Source organism: Coregonus clupeaformis, unplaced genomic scaffold (assembly GCF_020615455.1).
Source record: "Coregonus clupeaformis isolate EN_2021a unplaced genomic scaffold, ASM2061545v1 scaf1181, whole genome shotgun sequence".
Taxonomy (NCBI): Eukaryota; Metazoa; Chordata; class Actinopteri; order Salmoniformes; family Salmonidae; genus Coregonus; species Coregonus clupeaformis.
The window spans coordinates 62,238-84,750 of NW_025534635.1; the positions used below are offsets into that span (position 1 = coordinate 62,238).

The 22,513-nt window shown below is 48.4% G+C and overlaps 1 protein-coding gene across 1 annotated transcript in view; it reads right to left on the minus strand.

Annotated features, from left to right (window-relative positions):
• Positions 1 to 4,455: 4,455 nt before the first annotated feature.
• Positions 4,456 to 22,513, minus strand: part of LOC121555028 (adiponectin receptor protein 2-like) — a 51,817-nt gene continuing 33,759 nt past the window's right edge. The window contains exons 3-7 of the mRNA XM_045217693.1: positions 21,937 to 22,108; positions 13,812 to 13,998; positions 11,397 to 11,584; positions 10,403 to 10,596; positions 4,456 to 7,453 (exon numbers count right to left, since the gene is read on the minus strand). Of these exons, the coding sequence (XP_045073628.1) occupies positions 7,325 to 7,453; positions 10,403 to 10,596; positions 11,397 to 11,584; positions 13,812 to 13,998; positions 21,937 to 22,108 (870 nt within the window). The 3' untranslated portion in view covers positions 4,456 to 7,324. The remainder of the gene's footprint in view (positions 7,454 to 10,402; positions 10,597 to 11,396; positions 11,585 to 13,811; positions 13,999 to 21,936; positions 22,109 to 22,513) is intronic.

Consider the following 22,513-nt stretch of genomic DNA (forward strand, 5'->3'; position numbering starts at 1 on the left):
GAACTCAGTACCCTGCAGTAAGTGGGCAAAATCCTTACCGCTGAGTCACCACCGCCTTCACATTTCAAACAACACTGTATATGTTTGAGATTACTCTGGAGCCGCAGACACTTGCACATGGGGGGCAATGTTGCAGGACAGAAAGGCACAGCCAATGAATGACGTGACAGCAATGTTATCCAGGCCTACATACTAGTTCAAAAATATTGAACACTGGAATCCTATCTAGTTCCTCACCCCACCACCACCACTTCAACAAGAGGCACGTTGAGAAAGCAATGAACTCATGACCTCTGGTGGACAAGGTGATTCTTCCGATGGCATTGAGGAGTACACCACATCAGTCACTGGCTCCATCAATAAGTGCATCGATGACATCGTCCCCACAGTGACGGTACGTACATACCCCAACCAGAAGCCATGGATTACAGGCAACATCCGCACTGAGCTAAAGGGTAGAGCTGCCGCTTTCAAGGAGCGGGACTCTAACCTGGACGCTTATAAGAAATCCTGATATGCCCTCCGACAAACCATCAAACAGCCAAAGTGTCAATACAGGACTGAGATCGAATCGTACTACACCGGCTCCGACGCTCGTCGGATGTGGCAGGGCTTGCAAACTATTACAGACTACAAAAGGGAAGCACAGCCGCGAGCTGCCCAGTGACACAAGCCTCCCAGACGAGCTAAATTACTTCTATGCTCGCTTCGAGGCAAGTAACACTGAAACATGCATGAGAGCGACTGTGTGATCACACTCTCCGTAGCCGATGTGAGTAAGACCTTTAAACAGGTCAACATTCACAAGGCCGCAGGGCCAGACGGATTACCAGGACGTGTACTCCGAGCATGCGCTGACCAACTGGCAAGTGTCTTCACTGACATTTTCAACCTCGCCCTGTCTGAGTCAAATCAAATCGTTATTTGTCACATGCGCCGAATACAACAGGTGTAGACCTTTCAGTGAAATGCTGACTTACAAGCCCTTAACCAACAATGCCGTTTTAAGAAAGATTACCAAAAATAAAAAATATTACACAAAAAATATTTAAAAAAATAATAATAATAATAATTAAAGATTGTGATAAATAAAAAAGTATATCAGTTTCACTTAAGGACCAAAGGATTGACAGCCGTCCCATATATATTGCAAAATACAGTGGGGAAAATTTTTATTTTGTCAGCCACCAATTGTGCAAGTTCTCCCACTTAAAAAGATGAGAGAGGCCTGTAATTTTCATCATAGGTACACGTCAACTATGACAGACAAATTGAGGAAAAAATATCCAGAAAATCACATTGTAGGATTTTTTATGAATTTATTTGCAAATTATGGTGGAAAATAAGTATTTGGTCACCTACAAACAAGCAAGATTTCTGGCTCTCACAGACCTGTAACTTCTTCTTTAAGAGGCTCCTCTGTCCTCCACTCGTACCTGTATTAATGGCACCTGTTTGAACTTGTTATCAGTATAAAAGACACCTGTCCACAACCTCATGATCACAAGAACGGTGAGCAAAAATCCCAGAACCACACGGTGGGACCTAGTGAATGACCTGCAGAGAGCTGGGACCAAAGTAACAAAGCCTACCATCAGTAACACACTACGGCACCAGGGACTCAAATCCTGCAGTGCCAGACGTGTCCCCCTGCTTAAGCCAGTACATGTCCAGGCCCGTCTGAAGTTTGCTAGAGTGCATTTGGATGATCCAGAAGAGGATTGGGAGAATGTCATATGGTCAGATGAAACCAAAATAGAACTTTTTGGTAAAAACTCAACTCGTCATGTTTGGAGGACAAAGAATGCTGAGTTGCATCCAAAGAACACCATACCTACTGTGAAGCATGGGGGTGGAAACATCATGCTTTGGGGCTGTTTTTCTGCAAAGGGACCAGGACGACTGATCCGTGTAAAGGAAAGAATGAATGGGGCCATGTATCGTGAGATTTTGAGTGAAAACCTCCTTCCATCAGCAAGGGCATTGAAGATGAAACGTGGCTGGGTCTTTCAGCATGACAATGATCCCAAACACACCGCCCGGGCAACGAAGGAGTGGCTTCGTGAAGAAGCATTTCAAGGTCCTGGAGTGGCCTAGCCAGTCTCCAGATCTCAACCCCATAGAAAATCTTCGGAGGGAGTTGAAAGTCCGTGTTGCCCAGCGACAGCCCCAAAACATCACTGCTCTAGAGGAGATCTGCATGGAGGAATGGGCCAAAATACCAGCAACAGTGTGTGAAAACCTTGTGAAGACTTACAGAAAACGTTTGACCTGTGTCATTGCCAACAAAGGGTATATAACAAAGTATTGATAAACTTTTGTTATTGACCAAATACTTGTTTTCCACCATAATTTTCTAATAAATTCATTAAAAATCCTACAATGTGATTTTCTGGAATTTTTTTTCTCATTTTGTCTGTCATAGTTGACGTGTACCTATGATGAAAATTACAGGCCTCTCATCTTTTTAAGTGGGAGAACTTGCACAATTGGTGGCTGACTAAATACTTTCTCTCCCCACTGTAGGTAGAGTTATTTAAGTGACTATGCATAGATAATAAACAGAGAGTAGCAGCAGTGTAAAAGAGGGGGGCAGTGCAAATAGTCTGGGTAGCCATTTGATTAGATGTTCAGGAGTCTTATGGTGGTAGAAGCTGTTTAGAATCCTCTTGGACCTAGACTTGGTGCCTTCCTCTGACACCGCCTGGTATAGAGGTCCTGGATGGCAGGAAGCTTGGCCCCAGTGATATACTGGGCCGTACGCACTACCCTCTGTAGTGCCTTGCGGTCAGAGGCCGAGCAGTTGCCGTACCAGGCAGTGATGCAACCAGTCAGGATGCTCTCAATTGTGCAGCTGTAGAACCTTTTGAGGATCTGAGGACCCATGCCAAATCTTTTCAGTCTCCTGAGGAGGAATAGATTTTGTTGTGCCCTCTTCACGACTGTCTTGGTGTGCTTGGACCATGTTAGTTTGTTGGTGGACACCAAGGAAATTGAAGCTCTCAACCCGTTCCACTACAGCCCCGTCGATGAGAATGGGGGCGTGCTCAGTCCTCTTCTATTTCCTGTAGTCCACAATCATCTCCTTTGTCTTGATCACGTTGAGGGAGAGGTTGTTATCCTGGCACCACACGGCCAGGTCTCTGACCTCCTCCCTATAGGCTGTCTCGTCGTTGTCGGTGATCAGGCCTACCACTGTTGTGTCATCGGCAAACTTAAAGATGGTGTTGGAGTCGTGCCTGGCCATGCAGTCATGAGTGAACAGGGAGTACAGGAGGGGACTGAGCACCCACCCCTGAGGGGCCCCCATGTTGAGGATCAGCGTGGCGGATGTGTTGTTACCTACCCTTACCACCTGGGGGATGGCCCGTCAGGAAGTCCAGCATCCAGTTGCAGAGGGAGGTGTTTAGTCCCAGGGTCCTTAGCTTAGTGGAGCTTTGAGGGCACTATGGTGTTGACCGCTGAGCTGTAGTCAATGAATAGCATTCTCACGTAGGTGTTCCTTTTGTCCAGATGTGAAAGGGCAGTGTGGAGCACAATAGAGATTGCATAATCTGTGGATCTGTTGGGGCGGTATGCAAATTGGAGTGGGGCTAGGGTTTCTGGGATGATGGTGTTGATGTGAGTCTGTAATACCAACATGTTTCAAGCAGACCACGATAGTCCCTGTGCCCAAGAACACTAAAGGTAACATGCCTAAATGACTACCGACCCTTAGCACTCACGTCTGTAGCCATGAAGTGCATTGAAAGGCACATCAACACCATTATCCCAGAAACCGTAGACCCACTAAATTTGCATACCACCCCAACATATCTCTTATATATATAGAGAGATATATATTTTTTGGTATTCTTTCTTAACGGCATTGTTGGTTAAGGGCTTGTAAGTAAGCATTTCACTGTAAGGTCTACACCTGTTGTGTTCGGCGCATGTGACAAACAACATTTGATTTGATTTAAGCGTCATCCCAGAGAGCTCAGCTAGTTCCCTACTGAACACCCCTAACCTTCTACTAGACTTGCATGCCATGGAACAGTAATGCACAGGCTCTTCCTCAATTCCTCAAAACCTATTGGAAAAGGTCAGAGGGGATGGAGTGTTGACCTTTTCCAGTACTGTTGAGAAGGAGGCCAGGAGATTGGAGAGGTATTGTGGAAAGACAAATTGAGATGGAGCCACAGTATTTGAAATGGATGCAGGCCTCAGAAGGTAGACAAATTGTTATACCTCATTTCACCACTAGATGGCAACAGTCTAATGAAATATCATGCAGCCGTACAAACTGGCTGGAAAACTACAGTAAAAAACCCATGCCACTACAGAAAACTGTGCACAATAAAAAAGGAATGCCTGATAATAAAATCCCACAATAAATGTCGTTTGAAATGCACCTCAAGACATCACCATAAAGTATTAGACATCACAAAGCCAAATAAATACATCAAACTTTCACAGAATCCAAAACCTTTTATTAGAACAACACAGCAGATATAAAGGCCTATTGCAATCACACTGTCACCACTGGACGTGTGCTTCAACAACAAACAATATGCACTTCCCAAAAGAAAAACTAAACACAAAAATAAAGAAATTAAATTTAAAATAAATAAAACAAAAACAGCCATTTTCCTATTGTTTTTTCTGTTGAACTGTCACAATGAAACGAAGGCCTCGTAACTCTGGGCTGAAGATTGATAAGTTAAGAAATCTATAGTCTCAACACAGAGCATTAAGGACCTAGCCTGGTCCCAGATCTCTTTGTGCCATCTAGCCAACTCCTATGGTCACAGTCTGACAATAAGTTGGCAAGATAGCACAAACAGATCTGGGACCAGGCTATCAAGGACCCAAACCCAAGAGAAGGACAGAAGGGGGAAAATCTCCTTCCTCCTAAAAGAGTCAAGAGTGGAAACTGCCTCCCTGATTATGTTTATATAAGCTTTTTAACTCCAATAGAGGATCAAATGAAGCACTCCATATAACTCTATGTGTTGTCGAGGAGTTGAGATCTGACACCACCGTCTGGTCTAGCCTAGTTGCCAGACCTGTACAGGCTTAAGCAAACTTCTGACTTTCAATTTTATGGCATTGGTTGGCTAAAGCACATACTGACCTGGCAACCAAGCTAGGTTCTCTAGTGAAACTGAGATCAAGGTCTCAAATGCACCGCATGTATATCTTCACAACGAATACATGTCTGTTAGTGTTATAGCTTGAGCGACAGGTACAGAAGCAGTTAGACTGAGCGGGTGTGTGGCGGATGAATCTGAAGTGGAGAGAGAAGGCTCTCAGCCTCAGCACGGCTATGCACCGTGGCATAGATGCATGTCTAGAAAGTAGATCTGATACACATTAACTAAGGGCTCAATTCAATACATATCGCCGAAGTTCACATCCCATTGAGCCGACATATGCAGCGTTTACCACGAATGCAGTCTCCGCGGGAAGATTGCTTTTAAATTTCAAATCGCGCTATAGCGCCGAACTTCGGCAATGGATTGAATCGAGCCCTAATACACAAAGCTCCAAACAGATACCCAGAGCCTCACCGTAGAAACAGGACAGTGATTGTGACGCCCCTCTAAGTCAATCTGGTATTACATGTTTCAATCTTTTCAATCACATACACACCCTTTAAAAGAGAATAGAAAACCTCCCAAAAAACAGACAATCGCAACGGTTGTGGAGAAAGAAAGAACAAATGAACTTAAAGCCTGTGGTGATGAATATTTAACTAAATAATAGCATACAAAATAATAATCAAACATTTTGAGATGCATTTTCTGTTCTGAAATATTGATCTGTTTTTATTTCCGGGTCCCAAATGGCACCCTATTCCCTCCCAAATGGCACCCTATTCCCTATATAGTGCACTACCTGGTCAAAAGTAGTGCACTATATAGGGAATAGGGTACCATTTGGGACGTAGTCTTAAAGTCAATGAATCACACAATTTACACAAAACGTAGTACAAAGTCACTTTATGCCAGACCAAAAAAAAAAAGAGTCTAGGCTCACTTGATAAGGGGATAGACACTGGCTTCTCACTGATGATGTTGGTTTCACTTAGGGTTCGAGAAACTAAAATGCATCAGAAACGGCACCCTAATTCCCTATATTGTGTACTACGTTTGACCTATGCTGGGCTCTGGTCAAAAGTAGTGCACTATATAGGGAATAGGGTGCCATTTTGGATGCACCCTGACGTTGGTTTCTAATGTTAGGAAGGAAGGGTCATGTTGACTGTTGGGATGACGCACTAGATGTCACGGTCTAACGGAATGAGACAAAGTAGCTAGACGTCAAGATATTTTTGAAAAGAATATGAACAGACTTCCGCACCTGATTTGTCAACTGGGGCTCTACTTCAGCCAATCACGGGTCGTATTTCCACCCTAGGGTTTAACCCTTGTAGCGCCGGGGAGATTGCCGACCCGCCTCCCTCGTTATGAAGTTGATCTCCCTCTCCCCTTCACACGTCTCAACTCTTTGTGCGATAGCTCCCTTCAACAGTGTGTGGTTCTCCTATATTCACCCCTTACTTCCCCCCTCTGGTCAAATGACTGGTTTATACATAATGGTGGTTTCTTGGTTGTTGCCACATCATCTTTCCAGATTTGTTTTCTTCAATATCTCGTAATTATCTTATTACATTTTTTTATTTTTTTATGATATATATTTAATACAAATCTATATAACCCCAATTTAGAAATCTTATATACATGAAAAACGTTGAAAAGCGGCTAGCCTCCCCAACCCCCACTCCATGCCCACCCTTTTCATGAAAAAAAAAAGTATTTTCTTTTTTTGTAATGTTTTCCTTCCTTCCACTACTATGGTATTAAGAAACCCCCACCACCATGGCATTAAGAAACCCCCACCATTTAATAGTTTTCTTGCTTTGCACCGTGAGCACGTTTAGAATTATGATAATCATAACAACCATGATCACGTCAACAGATTACTCAAAATTCACACTACTTCTTTTTTTGAGGGGGGGGGGGGGACCAGTCTCCAAAATGTCAAAAAACCCTTGATGCAGTTAATCAAAACAAGATGGAGAGAGGAGAAAAACAAATGAGACGTAGGTCATTTTTTCCAACTGAAAAGAAAACCTTGTCTTTTTTTTCATGTGTCCTCTAAGGGGTATCCTGTACAAAGAGAGACGGGTCGCTACGGGGGAGTCAGTGTTTGTGTCTCCAGTGTGTGTGTGTGTGTATATGAGCGTTCATCAGTCTCCCGTGTCTGTGTGTGTGTGTGTGTGTGTGTGTGTGTGTGTGTGTCTCCCCCTGGTGGTGTGTCGGCGTGGCGTGCAGGAGCTTCACAGGGCATTGTCCACCTCACATCCCGCCCCGGCCGCGTAGCGAAACGCCTGCAGGTTGGACACGCCGTGGAAATGGACGAACGCTCCCGCCACCACCAGGATGTGGAACAACTGATGAGAGTGGAACTAGAGAGAGAGAGAGAGAGAGAGAGAGGGAGACAGAGAGAGAGGGAGAGACAGAGAGAGAGGGAGAGACAGAGAGAGAGACAGAGAGAGAGACAGAGAGAGAGACAGAGACAGAGACAGAGACAGAGACAGAGACAGAGACAGAGAGAGAGAGAGAGAGAGAGAGAGAGAGAGAGAGAGAGAGAGAGAGAGAGAGAGAGAGAGAGAGAGAGAGAGAGAGAGAGAGAGAGAGAGAGAGAGATGATCAGTGAAGATTTCAGTTAGTTCTGATTTAGCCTCTGCTATGGTTGCTAGGTCACGGATAGGCCTACATTAGTGTAGCCGGAGTACCAGCCTGCGTGTGCCAAGTCAACTCCTTCACTCATTGTCATGTTTAGCTTGACAAGGACAGCCATGGAGTCGACAAGGGAACAAGCAGGACCAGGTTAACATTAATGTGCTCTGAGGATCAGAGATGGCGTCTCTAAAATAGCCCATAGCTCCATGTACATAAAGATGGTCCACACAGTCAGCCGTACATCCAGGTGTCCCCCTAAGACACAGGAAGCATTAGTCCAGGGTTTCCCAAAACGCAATCCTCAGGACCCCAAGGGTGGGCACGTTTTGGTTTTTGCCCTAGCACTACACAGCTGATTCAAATCACCAACTCATCATTAAGCTTTGATCATTTGAATCAGCTGTGTAATGTTAGGGCAAAAACCAAAACGTGCAGCCCTTGGGGTCCCGAGGACAGAGTTTGGGAAACGCTGCATTAGTCTGAATGAGGACATTTCAAGAAGAGAACCGTGATTGAGGAATAACTGTCAGGATTCCACACATTCCCAAAAGAGGGATTAGGGGAGGAGGCATTCTGTTATGTCTTCCTACACATCCATGAAAACACCTGGAGCAGACTACAGAGGGTGTGTGTGTGTGTGTGTGTGTGTGTGTGTGTGTGTGGGTGTAAGGAGTTGGTGTAGACCAAATACCTGCCACGCTACATTGCCCATCTAACTCAGTGATGTAACATGATGGCCCTTTTCCCAGTCCTCTCCTCCTTTCTACGTGGGTAACACAGGGTTCATGTTGGGGCTGACTATCAACCATCTCAAGGACAGATGTAAAGAATGTGAGGTAATAACCCCCCCCCCCCCCACACACACACACACAGTACGGTCCTAAAGCACTGTAACACACTGTTCCGGAGTGGGTAATAACCCCCCACCCACTACACAGCCCGTGTCCCAAATGGCACCCTATTCCCTATGGAACTGCCAAAACAAAGGTAACATTAAAGGGATGACAGATACAAAGCAGGTGCTTCCACGCAGGTGTGGTTCCTGAGTTCATTAAGAAATTAAAACATCCCATCATGCTTAGGGTCATGTAGAAAAATGCCCAGTTGCCCATTATTTTGGCTACCATGGCTAGAAGAAGAGATCTCAGTGACTTTGAAAGAGGAGTCTCAAAGGAGCATAGGGGGTTTAAAGGGTGTGTGTGTGTGTGTGTGTGTGTGTGTGTGTGTGTGTGTGTGTCTCAGTCACCAGATCTCAACCCAATTGAACATTTACGGTAGATTCTGGAGCGGCGCCTGAGACAGCGTTTTCCACCACCATCAACAAAACACCAAATGATGCAATGACTGGTGGAAGAATGGTTTCACATCCCTCCAATAGAGTTCCAGACACTGGTAGAATCTATGCCAAGGTGCATGGAAGCTGTTCTGGCTGGTGGTGGCCCAACGCCCTATTAAGACACTTTATGTGGTCCTCTGTAGCTCAATTGGTAGAGCATGGCGCTTGTAATGCCAGGGTAGTGGGTTCGATCCCCGGGACCACCCATATGTATAAATGTATGCACGTGACTGTAAGTCGCTTTGGATAAAAGCGTCTGCTAAATGGCATATTATATTATGGTTCCTTTATTTAGGCAGTTACCTGTAGTACACTACTGTCCCCCTAGAGGTGCTGGTGAAAAGTAGTGCACTACATAGGGATTAGGGTGCCATTTGAGACGCAGCCTAAAGTACACATACTGTTCCAGAGTAGGTATTGAAGCCACCATCCAGCTGAGGACCAGAGAAGGGGGGAGAGGGGCAGCGAGGCCCAGCCTGACGGCACTGATCTGAGCTAGCTCTCCCAGGCCTGTCCCCTCTCCAGCTGGGTGCTAATGGAGGGGAACGGCAGGGCAGGGGACAAGACACGGTCACACGTGACGGGGTTTAAAGGATGGTACGGTCGGACTAAATGACCTAACCACTGCCCTATACAATGTCCTCAATTCATAACAACTTACCTTCAGCAGAGAGAGAGAGAGAGAGAGAGAGAGAGAGAGAGAGAGAGAGAGAGAGAGAGAGAGAGAGAGAGAGAGAGAGAGAGAGAGAGAGAGAGAGAGAGAGAGAGAGAGAGAGAGAGAGAGAGAGAGAGAGAGAGAAGAGAGAAGAGAGAAGAGAGAAGAGAGAAGAGAGAAGAGAGAAGAGAGAGAGAGAGAGAGAGAGAGAGAGAGAGAGAGAGAGAGAGAGAGAGAGAGAGAGAGAGAGAGAGACAGAGACAGAGACAGAGACAGAGACAGAGACAGAGACAGAGACAGAGACAGAGACAGAGACAGAGACAGAGACAGAGACAGAGACAGAGACAGAGACAGAGACAGAGACAGAGAGAGAGAGAGAGAGAGAGAGAGAGAGAGAGAGAGAGAGAGAGAGAGAGAGAGAGAGAGAGAGAGAGAGAGAGAGAGAGAGAGAGAGAGAGAGAGAGAGAGAGGAAAAGGTTGCCCAATCTCTGTTTCCTCAAACCCAAAACAAACATACACATCTGGGATCAATCAGCCCACACAAAATAGCCAAAAAGCTATATTTAACTCCAGTGTGTGAGAGAGTGTGTGTGTGTCCAAGTTGTCCGTGTGTGTGTGTGAGTTCCTGCATGCAGTCCCCATTGGTGTGTCCAAGCCCAGAGGTCCTCTACTTCTACCCACCCAGATGTCACATTTCCCTGGGAAGAACCTCTCTGGGATCCGTGCTGCATAGATGCAGGCTCCAGAGATGTAGAGCGTAGCCATGAGGAGGAGCCAGCCCATCTGACCCATAGTAGTGGCTCTCGGCAAGCCCTCGGTGATGACAAAGTGCAGGGTGGGGACCACACCGCTCAGACCCAGACCTACAAACACTCCTGGGGACGGACAGACAGACAGACAGACAGACAGGGGTTAATACAGAAGACAGCTACAGACCAAAACAGAATGACAGAAACCAACACCTGAGACAGAGAGACATGCGTGTAGAAACATCGTCCCAAAGCGTCCTCTGGAGAGACAGCCAGGGGCTTGTACACACCTGAGTGGTTACACCTGACACCTCACTCTACTCACACTGAGCTCTTTCTGTTTATTTCACTGATATTACATAAGGCCTCGCTACACATGACTGTCCACTGTTCCCAGAGAGAGCGAGAGGAAGGAAGGAAAGAAATGAGAATGATAAGAGGGAGAGAGAGTGAGAAAGTGGAAGACGGACAGAAAAGTGAAGAGGAAAAGACAGGAAGAGATAGAGTGGTAAAGGGAGTGACCCTCCTGTCCTACCCTGCCTGGCAGCCACCTGGTCATAACCCAGACACGTCCCTGGGTCTGGCACCGGGCCGCTGGGACTAACAACCCCAGAAACGGCACAGAGGACTGATGAGCACCAGTTTAAATGGGCTCCATAAAACACAAAGAGGAGGGACAGCGTGTGTGTGTCTGTGTGGGAGGAGGGGGAGAGGGGAGAGAGGGGGGGGGGGGAGCAGGGAGGGGGGGGAGGAGAAAAGACTGCCAGTCTGAGGCCAGATAACCTCTGGGGGCAGCCTGGCACGTGGAAGGGAGATGAGGAGGAAGAGGTGGAGGAGATCCCAGTCTTGATAAAACTAAAATTATTAGATTACAAAACAAAAGCACACATAAACACACACACACACACACACACACGGTGACTGACCTGCTCTGACGCCGCGGTACTGTGGCTTAGCGAAGAAGTCACACTGCGAGACAACGATGGCAGAGACTCCTAGTATACAGACGACTACCAGGTAGATCAGCCTGGGGTTGGGAGAGCAGTAGAACGAGTAGTAGAGCCAGGGGACAAAGGAGCCCATGATCAGGAAGGCTATGCCTGAGTAGTCCAGTCTGGAGAGAGAGAGAGACAGATGAATGACCTGGACGAAAGAAATACATTGTTAATCAATCATTCCTTTTCCAAAGTACGCTTAGGCAATATGTACATTGTTACGTCATGCCAATAAAGCAATTTGAAACTGATATATTTCGTTTTATTGACAGAGAGAGAGAGAGGGGTTTTTTTAATTTATTTTTATTGAACCTTTATTTAACTAGGCAAGTCAGTTAAGAACAAATAGTTATTTACAATGACGGCCTACACCGGCAAACCCGAATGACGCTGGGCCAATTGTGCGCAACCCTATGGGACTCCCAATCACGGCCGGTTGTGATACAGCCTGGAATCGAACCAGGGGGTCTGTAGTGACGCCTCAAGCACTGAGATGCAGCGCCTTAGACCGCTGCGCCACTCGGGAGCCCGAGGTTAGACCGATGACGAAACATCTGCTCCATCGAATGCTTCAACCAATAGAAACAATGGAATAGTCCCAAAAATGCAAACTCAAGACAAATCAAGTGTACCCCGAATAGGCCCAATGAAAGTATTTGACACTGGTTCTGCTATCAACACACGTGGTGCAGTCTGGAGTCAGGTACAGTGAGGGAAAAAAATATTTGATCCCCTGCTGATTTTGTACGTTTGCCCACTGACAAATAAATAATCAGTCTATAATTTTTATGGTAGGTTTATTTGAACAGTGAGAGACAGAATAACAACAAAATCCAGAAAAACGCATGTCAAAAATGTTATAAATTGATTTGCATTTTAATGAGGGAAATAAGTATTTGACCCCTCTGCAAAACATTTCTTAGTACTTGGTGGCAAAACCCTTGTTGGCAATCACAGAGGTCAGACGTTTCTTGTAGTTGGCCACCAGGTTTGCACACATCTCAGGAGGGATTTTGTCCCACTCCTCTTTGCAGATCTTCTCCAAGTCATTAAGGTTTCGAGCCTGACGTTTGGCAACTTGAACCTTCAGCTCCCTCCACAGATTTTCTATGGGATTAAGGTCTGGAGACTGGCTAGGCCACTACAGGACCTTAATGTGCTTCTTCTTGAGCCACTCCTTTGTTGCCTTGGCCGTGTGTTTTGGGTCATTGTCATGCTGGAATACCCATCCACGACCCATTTTCAATGCCCTGGCTGAGGGAAGGAGGTTCTCACCCAAGATTTGACGGTACATGGCCCCGTCCATCGTCCCTTTGATGCGGTGAAGTTGTCCTGTCCCCTTAGCAGAAAAACACCCCCTTAGCATAATGTTTCCACCTCCATGTTTGACGGTGGGGATGGTGTTCTTGGGGTCATAGGCAGCATTCCTCCTCCTTCAAACACGCGAGCTGAGTTGATGCCAAAGAGCTCGATTTTGGTCTCATCTGACCACAACACTTTCACCCAGTTCTCCTCTGAATCATTCAGATGTTCATTGGCAAACTTCAGACGGCCCTGTATATGTGCTTTCTTGAGCAGGGGGACCTTGCGGGCGCTGCAGGATTTCAGTCCTTCACGGCGTAGTGTGTTACCAATTGTTTTCTTGGTGACTATGGTCCCAGCTGCCTTGAGATCATTGACAAGATCCTCCCGTGTAGTTCTGGGCTGATTCCTCACCGTTCTCATGATCATTGCAACTCCACGAGGTGAGATCTTGCATGGAGCCCCAGGCCGAGGGAGATTGACCGTTCTTTTGTGTTTCTTCCATTTGCGAATAATCGCACAAACTGTTGTCACCTTCTCACCAAGCTGCTTGGCGATGGTCTTGTAGCCCATTCCAGCCTTGTGTAGGTCTACAATCTTGTCCCTGACATCCTTGGAGGGCTCTTTGGTCTTGGCCATGGTGGAGAGTTTGGAATCTGATTGATTGATTGCTTCTGTGGACAGGTGTCTTTTATACAGGTAACAAACTGAGATTCGGAGCACTCCCTTTAAGAGTGTGCTCCTAATCTCAGCTCGTTACCTGTATAAAAGACACCTGGGAGCCAGAAATCTTTCTGATTGAGAGGGGGTCAAATACTTATTTCCCTCATTAAAACGCAAATCAATTTATAAAAATTTTTTTAACATGCGTTTTTCTGGATTTTTTTGTTGTTATTCTGTCTCTCACTGTTCAAATAAACCTACCATTAAAATTATAGACTGATCATGTCTTTGTCAGTGGGGCAAACGTACAAAATCAGCAGGGGATCAAATACTTTTTTCCCCCTCACTGTATATGCAAGGAAAATATAACCATGGTCTTACTTGGAGAAGACGCGCGAGACGCCCTCGGAGTGGCAGTAGACGGTGTGGAAGAGCCAGGAGAAGGAGAGACACAGGATGGCTCCGATGAAGAAGATACCGATCACTATCTTCTCCTGGAACGGGGCAGCAAAGTACATGTTGGAGCGGAACATATACATGATGCCCAGGCACAGGAAGAACAGACAGCCTGGAAGAGGAGAGAGAGAGAGAGAGAGAGAGAGAGAGAGAGAGAGAGAAAGGGAGGGAGGGGGAGATGAGATGGAGAGGGAGAAAGAAATATTATTAATATTTCATCATTTAAAATGAACCCATCGATTAGTCATTAGAAACAATACGTTTCAGTAGGTGATTCTACTACTATTAAAATCTCTTGGAAAAACTCTTGAAGAGGGAGATGGGGAGAGAAATACTCATGTATTATTTATTTTAAGTGCTCATGCTCAATCGCTCATTAGAAACAATATGTAGCAGTTACAGCACATCATTCTAATGATAAAATAATTAATTTAAAATGATGAATGGGAGAGAGCGAGAGAGAGAGAGGTCAGTCTGAGCTCTCAGCTGTATACACGCTGAATCATACTGATCATATGGGCTCCTGTTCAAAGGTATGACCTAGCCAGCTCAGCTTTACTGAGTTTGGTCAAATATACTATAGATTTATAAAAAATGTCTGATTTATATTCTAACTTGTAGTCTCGCTTGCCAGTGGCTGTGGGAAGAGACTAAATCATCTGAGTTGTGATACCAGAAGTGTACACTAGGGAACAGTGGTGGGTAGAGAACACACTGTTTGTGTATGCACATGACATGTGTGGTGGGTGTGTCCCCTTGATTCAGTCAAGCTGAGTCACAATGTGTGCGTCAGTCCTCTAAAGTCAGAGGGGGGTGTGTCCTCTAGTCCAGGGTTTCTCAAACTGGGTCCCGGGGTCCCCTCTGGGTGCACGTTTTAGTGTTCACCCTAGAATTACACAGCTGATTCAAATAACCAACTCATCAAGAATTGGTTATTTGAATTAGCTGTGTGGTGCTAGAGCAAAATCCAAAAGGTGCACCCAGGGGGGGCCCCAGGGGGGGCCCCGGGACCCAGTTTGAGAAACCCTGCTGTAGAGTCAGTAGACTGAGTCACACTATGCAGCAGATTCACCAGAAGGACACAAACACAGTGAGTTACTTCACTCTGCTAGCGAGAGGACCATAGTCATGTTGCCAGGCTGCCAGGCCAGCAGCACCAGACTGTGACTGACTGACTGGCTGGCTGTGACTGGCTGACTGGGACTGGCTGACTGGGACTGGCTGACTGGGACTGGCTGACTGGGACTGGCTGACTGGGACTGGCTGGCTGGGACTGGCTGGCTGGGACTGGCTGGCTGGGACTGGCTGACTGGGACTGGCTGACTGGGACTGGCTGACTGGGACTGGCTGACTGGGACTGGCTGACTGGGACTGGCTGACTGGGACTGGCTGACTGGGACTGGCTGGCTGGGACTGGCTGACTGGGACTGGCTGACTGGGACTGGCTGACTGGGACTGGCTGGCTGGGACTGGCTGGCTGGGACTGGCTGACTGGGACTGGCTGACTGGGACTGGCTGGCTGGGACTGGCTGGCTGGGACTGGCTGGCTGGGACTGGCTGGCTGTGACTGGCTGGCTGGCTGGGACTGGCTGACTGGGACTGGCTGACTGGGACTGGCTGACTGGGACCTCAGTGTGTAGACCTGTGTCATAACACCACAACAAGAGGACCGTGGGCTTCTTTCTGCTTTCAGACAACTGTGTGCTACATCCGTCTGCGGTTGTGCTGGCTGGAGTTTCTCCTGACTAATGTGATCTGTGTCATACAGTCTCATCAGCCTGCTTTCAGATGACTCTCTCTCTCGGCCTCATATCTGTGTTTATTTAGTATCTAATGACTCAGACCTGGATGTTTTCCTGACTGTGACATGACCAGGGAAAAACTCTGGGCCCAAGAATGTTCTAGACCTAAAGAGGCTTTCCTGGTCAAATCCCAAGGTCAGGTAGAGCCTCCTGACCCGTAGCTACGGTGACATGTTTGATGGGTTGTTGTTGTGTGTGTTATTTGGGGGGCTGCCAGTTAAATGGTCTGACCCTAACCCAGTTAAATGGGTCTAACCCTAACCCAGTTAAATGGTCTAACCCTAACCCAGTCAAGTGGTCTAACCCTAACCCAGTTAAATGGTCTGACCCTAACCCAGTCAAATGGTCTAACCCTAACCCAGTTAAATGGGTCTAACCCTAACCCAGTTAAATGGGTCTAACCCTAACCCAGTTAAATGGGTCTAACCCTAACCCAGTTAAATGGGTCTAACCCTAACCCAGTTAAATGGTCTGACCCTAACCCAGTTAAATGGTCTGACCCTAACCCAGTTAAATGGTCTAACCCTAACCCAGTTAAATGGGTCTAACCCTAACCCAGTTAAATGGTCTGACCCTAACCCAGTTAAATGGTCTAACCCTAACCCAGTTAAATGGTCTAACCCTAACCCAGTTAAATGGTCTGACCCTAACCCAGTTAAATGGGTCTAACCCTAACCCAGTTAAATGGTCTGACCCTAACCCAGTTAAATGGTCTAACCCTAACCCAGTTAAATGGTCTGACCCTAACCCAGTTAAATGGGTCTAACCCTAACCCAGTTAAATGGTCTAACCCTAACCCAGTTAAATGGGTCTAACCCTAACCCAGTTAAAGGGTCTAACCCTAACCCAGTTAAATGGGTCTAACCCTAACCCAGTTAAATGGGTCTAACCCTAACCCAGTTAAATGGGTCTAACCCTAACCCGGTTAAATGGGTCTAACCCTAACCCAGTTAAATGGTCTAACCCTAACCCAGTTAAATGGGTCTAACCCTAACCCAGCTAAATGGCTCTAACCCTAACCCAGTTAAATGGTCTAACCCTAACCCAGTCAAGTGGTCTAACCCTAACCCAGTTAAATGGGTCTAACCCTAACCCAGCTAAATGGTCTAACCCTAACCCAGTTAAATGTCTAACTCTAACCCAGCTAAATGGTCTAACCCTAACCCAGTTAAATGGGTCTAACCCTAACCCTGCTAAATGGTCTAACCCTAACCCAGTTAAATGGGTCTGACCCTAACCCAGTCAAATGGTCTAACCCTAACCCAGTTAAATGGGTCTAACCCTAACCCAGCTAAATGGTCTAACCCTAACCCAGTTAAATGGGTCTAACCCTAACCCAGCTAAATGGTCTAACCCTAACCCAGTTAAATGGTCTAACCCTAACCCAGTTAAATGGGTCTAACCCTAACCCAGCTAAATGGTCTAACCCTAACCCAGCTAAATGGTCTAACCCTAACCCAGCTAAATGGTCTAACCCTAACCCAGCTAAATGGGTCTATGTGAATATTCAGTTCTCTGTTTACTCAGAGGCCCTGTCCTTTTTTAATGCCCAATGCATCTGCGCTGGAGCGGAAGAGAGTCTGTGTGTATGTATGTGTGTGTAGTCTGAGTGTATGTATGTGTGTATGTGTGTGTGTGTGTGTGTGTGTGTGTAGTCTGAGTGTGTGTGTGTGTGTATAGACGGTGTATGTGCGCGTGGTTTGCCCTGTGCTCCCATATTGTATCATTTCTGCACGTGTGAGCAGGGAGCAGATCTCATGTTAGTCTGTCTGTGTTCTGGCCGGTCCTTAGTCTGACTGTGTTCTGGCCGGTCCTTAGTCTGTCTGTGTTCTGGCCGGTCCTTAGTCTGTCTGTGTTCTGGCCGGTCCTTAGTCTGACTGTGTTCTGGCCGGTCCTTAGTCTGTCTGTGTTCTGGCCGGTCCTTAGTCTGTCTGTGTTCTGGCCGGTCCTTAGTCTGTCTGTGTTCTGGCCGGTCCTTAGTCTGTCTGTGTTCTGGCCGGTCCTTAGTCTGTCTGACTGTTCTGGCCGGTCCTTAGTCTGACTGTTCTGGCCGGTCCTTAGTCTGACTGTGTTCTGGCCGGTCCTTAGTCTGTCTGTGTTCTGGCCGGTCCTTAGTCTGTCTGTGTTCTGGCCGGTCCTTAGTCTGACTGTGTTCTGGCCGGTCCTTAGTCTGTCTGTGTTCTGGCCGGTCCTTAGTCTGTCTGTGTTCTGGCCGGTCCTTAGTCTGTCTGTGTTCTGGCCGGTCCTTAGTCTGTCTGTGTTCTGGCCGGTCCTTAGTCTGACTGTGTTCTGGCCGGTCCTTAGTCTGTCTGTGTTCTGGCCGGTCCTTAGTCTGTCTGTGTTCTGGCCGGTCCTTAGTCTGTCTGTGTTCTGGCCGGTCCTTAGTCTGTCTGTGTTCTGGCCGGTCCTTAGTCTGTCTGTGTTCTGGCCGGTCCTTAGTCTGTCTGTGTTCTGGCCGGTCCTTAGTCTGTCTGTGTTCTGGCCGGTCCTTAGTCTGTCTGTGTTCTGGCCGGTCCTTAGTCTGACTGTGTTCTGGCCGGTCCTTAGTCTGTCTGTGTTCTGGCCGGTCCTTAGTCTGTCTGTGTTCTGGCCGGTCCTTAGTCTGTCTGTGTTCTGGCCGGTCCTTAGTCTGTCTGTGTTCTGGCCGGTCCTTAGTCTGTCTGTGTTCTGGCCGGTCCTTAGTCTGTCTGTGTTCTGGCCGGTCCTTAGTCTGTCTGTGTTCTGGCCGGTCCTTAGTCTGTCTGTGTTCTGGCCGGTCCTTAGTCTGTCTGTGTTCTGGCCGGTCCTTAGTCTGTCTGTGTTCTGGCCGGTCCTTAGTCTGTCTGTGTTCTGGCCGGTCCTTAGTCTGTCTGTGTTCTGGCCGGTCCTTAGTCTGTCTGTGTTCTGGCCGGTCCTTAGTCTGTCTGTGTTCTGGCCGGTCCTTAGTCTGACTGTGTTCTGGCCGGTCCTTAGTCTGTCTGTGTTCTGGCCGGTCCTTAGTCTGTCTGTGTTCTGGCCGGTCCTTAGTCTGTCTGTGTTCTGGCCGGTCCTTAGTCTGTCTGTGTTCTGGCCGGTCCTTAGTCTGTCTGTGTTCTGGCCGGTCCTTAGTCTGTCTGTGTTCTGGCCGGTCCTTAGTCTGTCTGTGTTCTGGCCGGTCCTTAGTCTGTCTGTGTTCTGGCCGGTCCTTAGTCTGTCTGTGTTCTGGCCGGTCCTTAGTCTGTCTGTGTTCTGGCCGGTCCTTAGTCTGTCTGTGTTCTGGCCGGTCCTTAGTCTGACTGTGTTCTGGCCGGTCCTTAGTCTGTCTGTGTTCTGGCCGGTCCTTAGTCTGTCTGTGTTCTGGCCGGTCCTTAGTCTGTCTGTGTTCTGGCCGGTCCTTAGTCTGTCTGTGTTCTGGCCGGTCCTTAGTCTGTCTGTGTTCTGGCCGGTCCTTAGTCTGTCTGTGTTCTGGCCGGTCCTTAGTCTGTCTGTGTTCTGGCCGGTCCTTAGTCTGACTGTGTTCTGGCCGGTCCTTAGTCTGTCTGTGTTCTGGCCGGTCCTTAGTCTGTCTGTGTTCTGGCCGGTCCTTAGTCTGTCTGTGTTCTGGCCGGTCCTTAGTCTGTCTGTGTTCTGGCCGGTCCTTAGTCTGTCTGTGTTCTGGCCGGTCCTTAGTCTGTCTGTGTTCTGGCCGGTCCTTAGTCGGTCTGTGTTCTGGCCGGTCCTTAGTCTGTCTGTGTTCTGGCCGGTCCTTAGTCTGTCTGTGTTCTGGCCGGTCCTTAGTCTGACTCAGACAGTGTGTGTGTGTAGCGTCTTGAACCGGTCAGGATGAAAGTAGCAGAGGGCTAGAGCAGAGAGTGGGGAACGTTAACTCCATTACTGGTGATTAGGGCAGGACGTTATGACATGGCAGATTAATGACACACAAGGACAAACAGATAGTAGTAAACACTGTGTTTATCCTCTGTGTGGGTGGCTCAGCTGTGGCCTGCTAATTATCTCTCTCTCTCTCACACCCCCTCTGCTCCTCTACTACACCCCCCTCTGCTCCTCTACTACACCCCCCTCTGCTCCTCTACTACACCCCCCTCTGCTCCTCTACTACACCCCCCTCTGCTCCTCTACTACACCCCCCCTCTGCTCCTCTACTACACCCCCCTCTGCTCCTCTACTACACCCCCCTCTGCTCCTCTACTACACCCCCTCTGCTCCTCTACTACACCCCCCTCTGCTCCTCTACTACACCCCCCCCTCTGCTCCTCTACTACACCCCCCTCTGCTCCTCTACTACACCCCCCTGCTCCTCTACTACACCCCCCTCTGCTCCTCTACTACACCCCCCCTCTGCTCCTCTACTACACCCCCTCTGCTCCTCTACTACACCCCCCCTCTGCTCCTCTACTACACCCCCCTGCTCCTCTACTACACCCCCCTGCTCCTCTACTACACCCCCTCTGCTCCTCTACTACACCCCCCTCTGCTCCTCTACTACACCCCCCTGCTCCTCTACTACACCCCCCCTGCTCCTCTACTACACCCCCCCTGCTCCTCTACTACACCCCCTCTGCTCCTCTACTACACCCCCCTCTGCTCCTCTACTACACCCCCCCTCTGCTCCTCTACTACACCCCCCTCTGCTCCTCTACTACAGCCCCCCTCTGCTCCTCTACTACACCCCCTCTGCTCCTCTACTACACCCCCCCCCCTCTGCTCCTCTACTACACCCCCCCTCTGCTCCTCTACTACACCCCCCTCTGCTCCTCTACTACACACCCCTCTGCTCCTCTACTACACCCCCCCTCTGCTCCTCTACTACACCCCCCTCTGCTCCTCTACTACACCCCCCCTCTGCTCCTCTACTACACCCCCCTGCTCCTCTACTACACCCCCCCTGCTCCTCTACTACACCCCCTCTGCTCCTCTACTACACCCCCCCTCTGCTCCTCTACTACACCCCCCTCTGCTCCTCTACTACACCCCCCCTCTGCTCCTCTACTACACCCCCTGCTCCTCTACTACACCCCCCCTCTGCTCCTCTACTACACCCCCTCTGCTCCTCTACTACACCCCCCTCTGCTCCTCTACTACACCCCCCTCTGCTCCTCTACTACACCCCCCCTTCTGCTCCTCTACTACACCCCCCTCTCTGCTCCTCTACTACACCCCCCCCCTGCTCCTCTACTACACCCCCTCTGCTCCTCTACTACACCCCCTCTGCTCCTCTACTACCCCCCTCTGCTCCTCTACTACACCCCCCTCTGCTCCTCTACTACACCCCCCTGCTCCTCTACTACACCCCCCCTCTGCTCCTCTACTACACCCCCCTCTCTGCTCCTCTACTACACCCCCCCTCTGCTCCTCTACTACACCCCCCTCTCTGCTCCTCTACTACACCCCCCTCTCTGCTCCTCTACTACACCCCCCTCTGCTCCTCTACTACACCCCCCTCTGCTCCTCTACTACACCCCCCCTCTGCTCCTCTACTACACCCCCCTCTGCTCCTCTACTACACCCCCTCTGCTCCTCTACTACACCCCCCTGCTCCTCTACTACACCCCCCCCTCTGCTCCTCTACTACCCCCCCCTCTCTGCTCCTCTACTACCCCCCCCCTCTGCTCCTCTACTACACCCCCCCCCTCTGCTCCTCTACTACACCCCCCCCTCTGCTCCTCTACTACACCCCCCCTCTGCTCCTCTACTACACCCCCCTCTGCTCCTCTACTACACCCCCCCCTCTGCTCCTCTACTACACCCCCCCCCTCTGCTCCTCTACTACACCCCCCCCCTCTGCTCCTCTACTACACCCCCCTCTGCTCCTCTACTACACCCCCCCTCTGCTCCTCTACTACACCCCCTCGCTGTTTTGATGTATTTGGTGGTCCCCGGAAAAGAAAAGGTTGGGAACCACTGCTCTGTGATCTAATTAGCTGTGTGTTTCTAACGGTGTAGTGTGATCTAATTAGCTGTGTGTTTCTAACGGTGTAGTGTGATCTAATTAGCTGTGTGTTTCTAACGGTGTAGTGTGATCTAATTAGCTGTGTGTTTCTAACGGTGTAGTGTGATCTAATTAGCTGTGTGTTTCTAACGGTGTAGTGTGATCTAATTAGCTGTGTGTTTCTAATGGTGTAGTGTGATCTAATTAGCTTTTAAGTCACTCAAACCAAAGTAAATGTCACCACCAAAGACATTCATTTGCTAGCTTTGTTTGAAAAATGTGTTTGAATTTAAATGCTAGCTTGGTGTGTGTCACTGATTGTGTCTGCAAGTGTGTGTGTGTCCCCTGACTCCTCTCTTACCCAGCAGGTGAGTCCAGATGTTGCCCGTCTCCGTGTGGATCCTGAAGATGCTCTTGAAGCAGGCCCTGAAGGAGGGCATGGGTGGCCGGTGTCCGTGGCGGAGATACTCGTTGTCCTTCAGCCACTCAGGCAGCACGTCATGGGGAATAACACGCCACCGACCTTCCCATACCTTGGAAGAAGACACAGAGAAAGGAGTGTAAGCTGTTCATAATGTTTTCCTCTGAAGCGGGATTGAACTTGAGCTATAAATAAAATAACAGAAGGGAGGAAAAAAATGAGACTTTTTCTTTCATGTATTTACCTTATATTTACGTTTTATGTTTAGGGTGAAGTCACATATCCAGTGTAGACGCTGGCTGGGACATAGCATAAAACAGATGAAGACATGCAGACAACTGCTTACAGTGGAGTTATTTAACCTGTGTGTAGTACCAGTGTCATTGCTGCTGAGACCCGGCCCAAACTCTCCAGTCGTTAGGTTTAGCTGACTACAGTCATTAATATAGAGACAACTCTCCAGTCGTTAGGTTTAGCTGACTACAGTCATTAATATAGAGACAACTCTCCAGTCGTT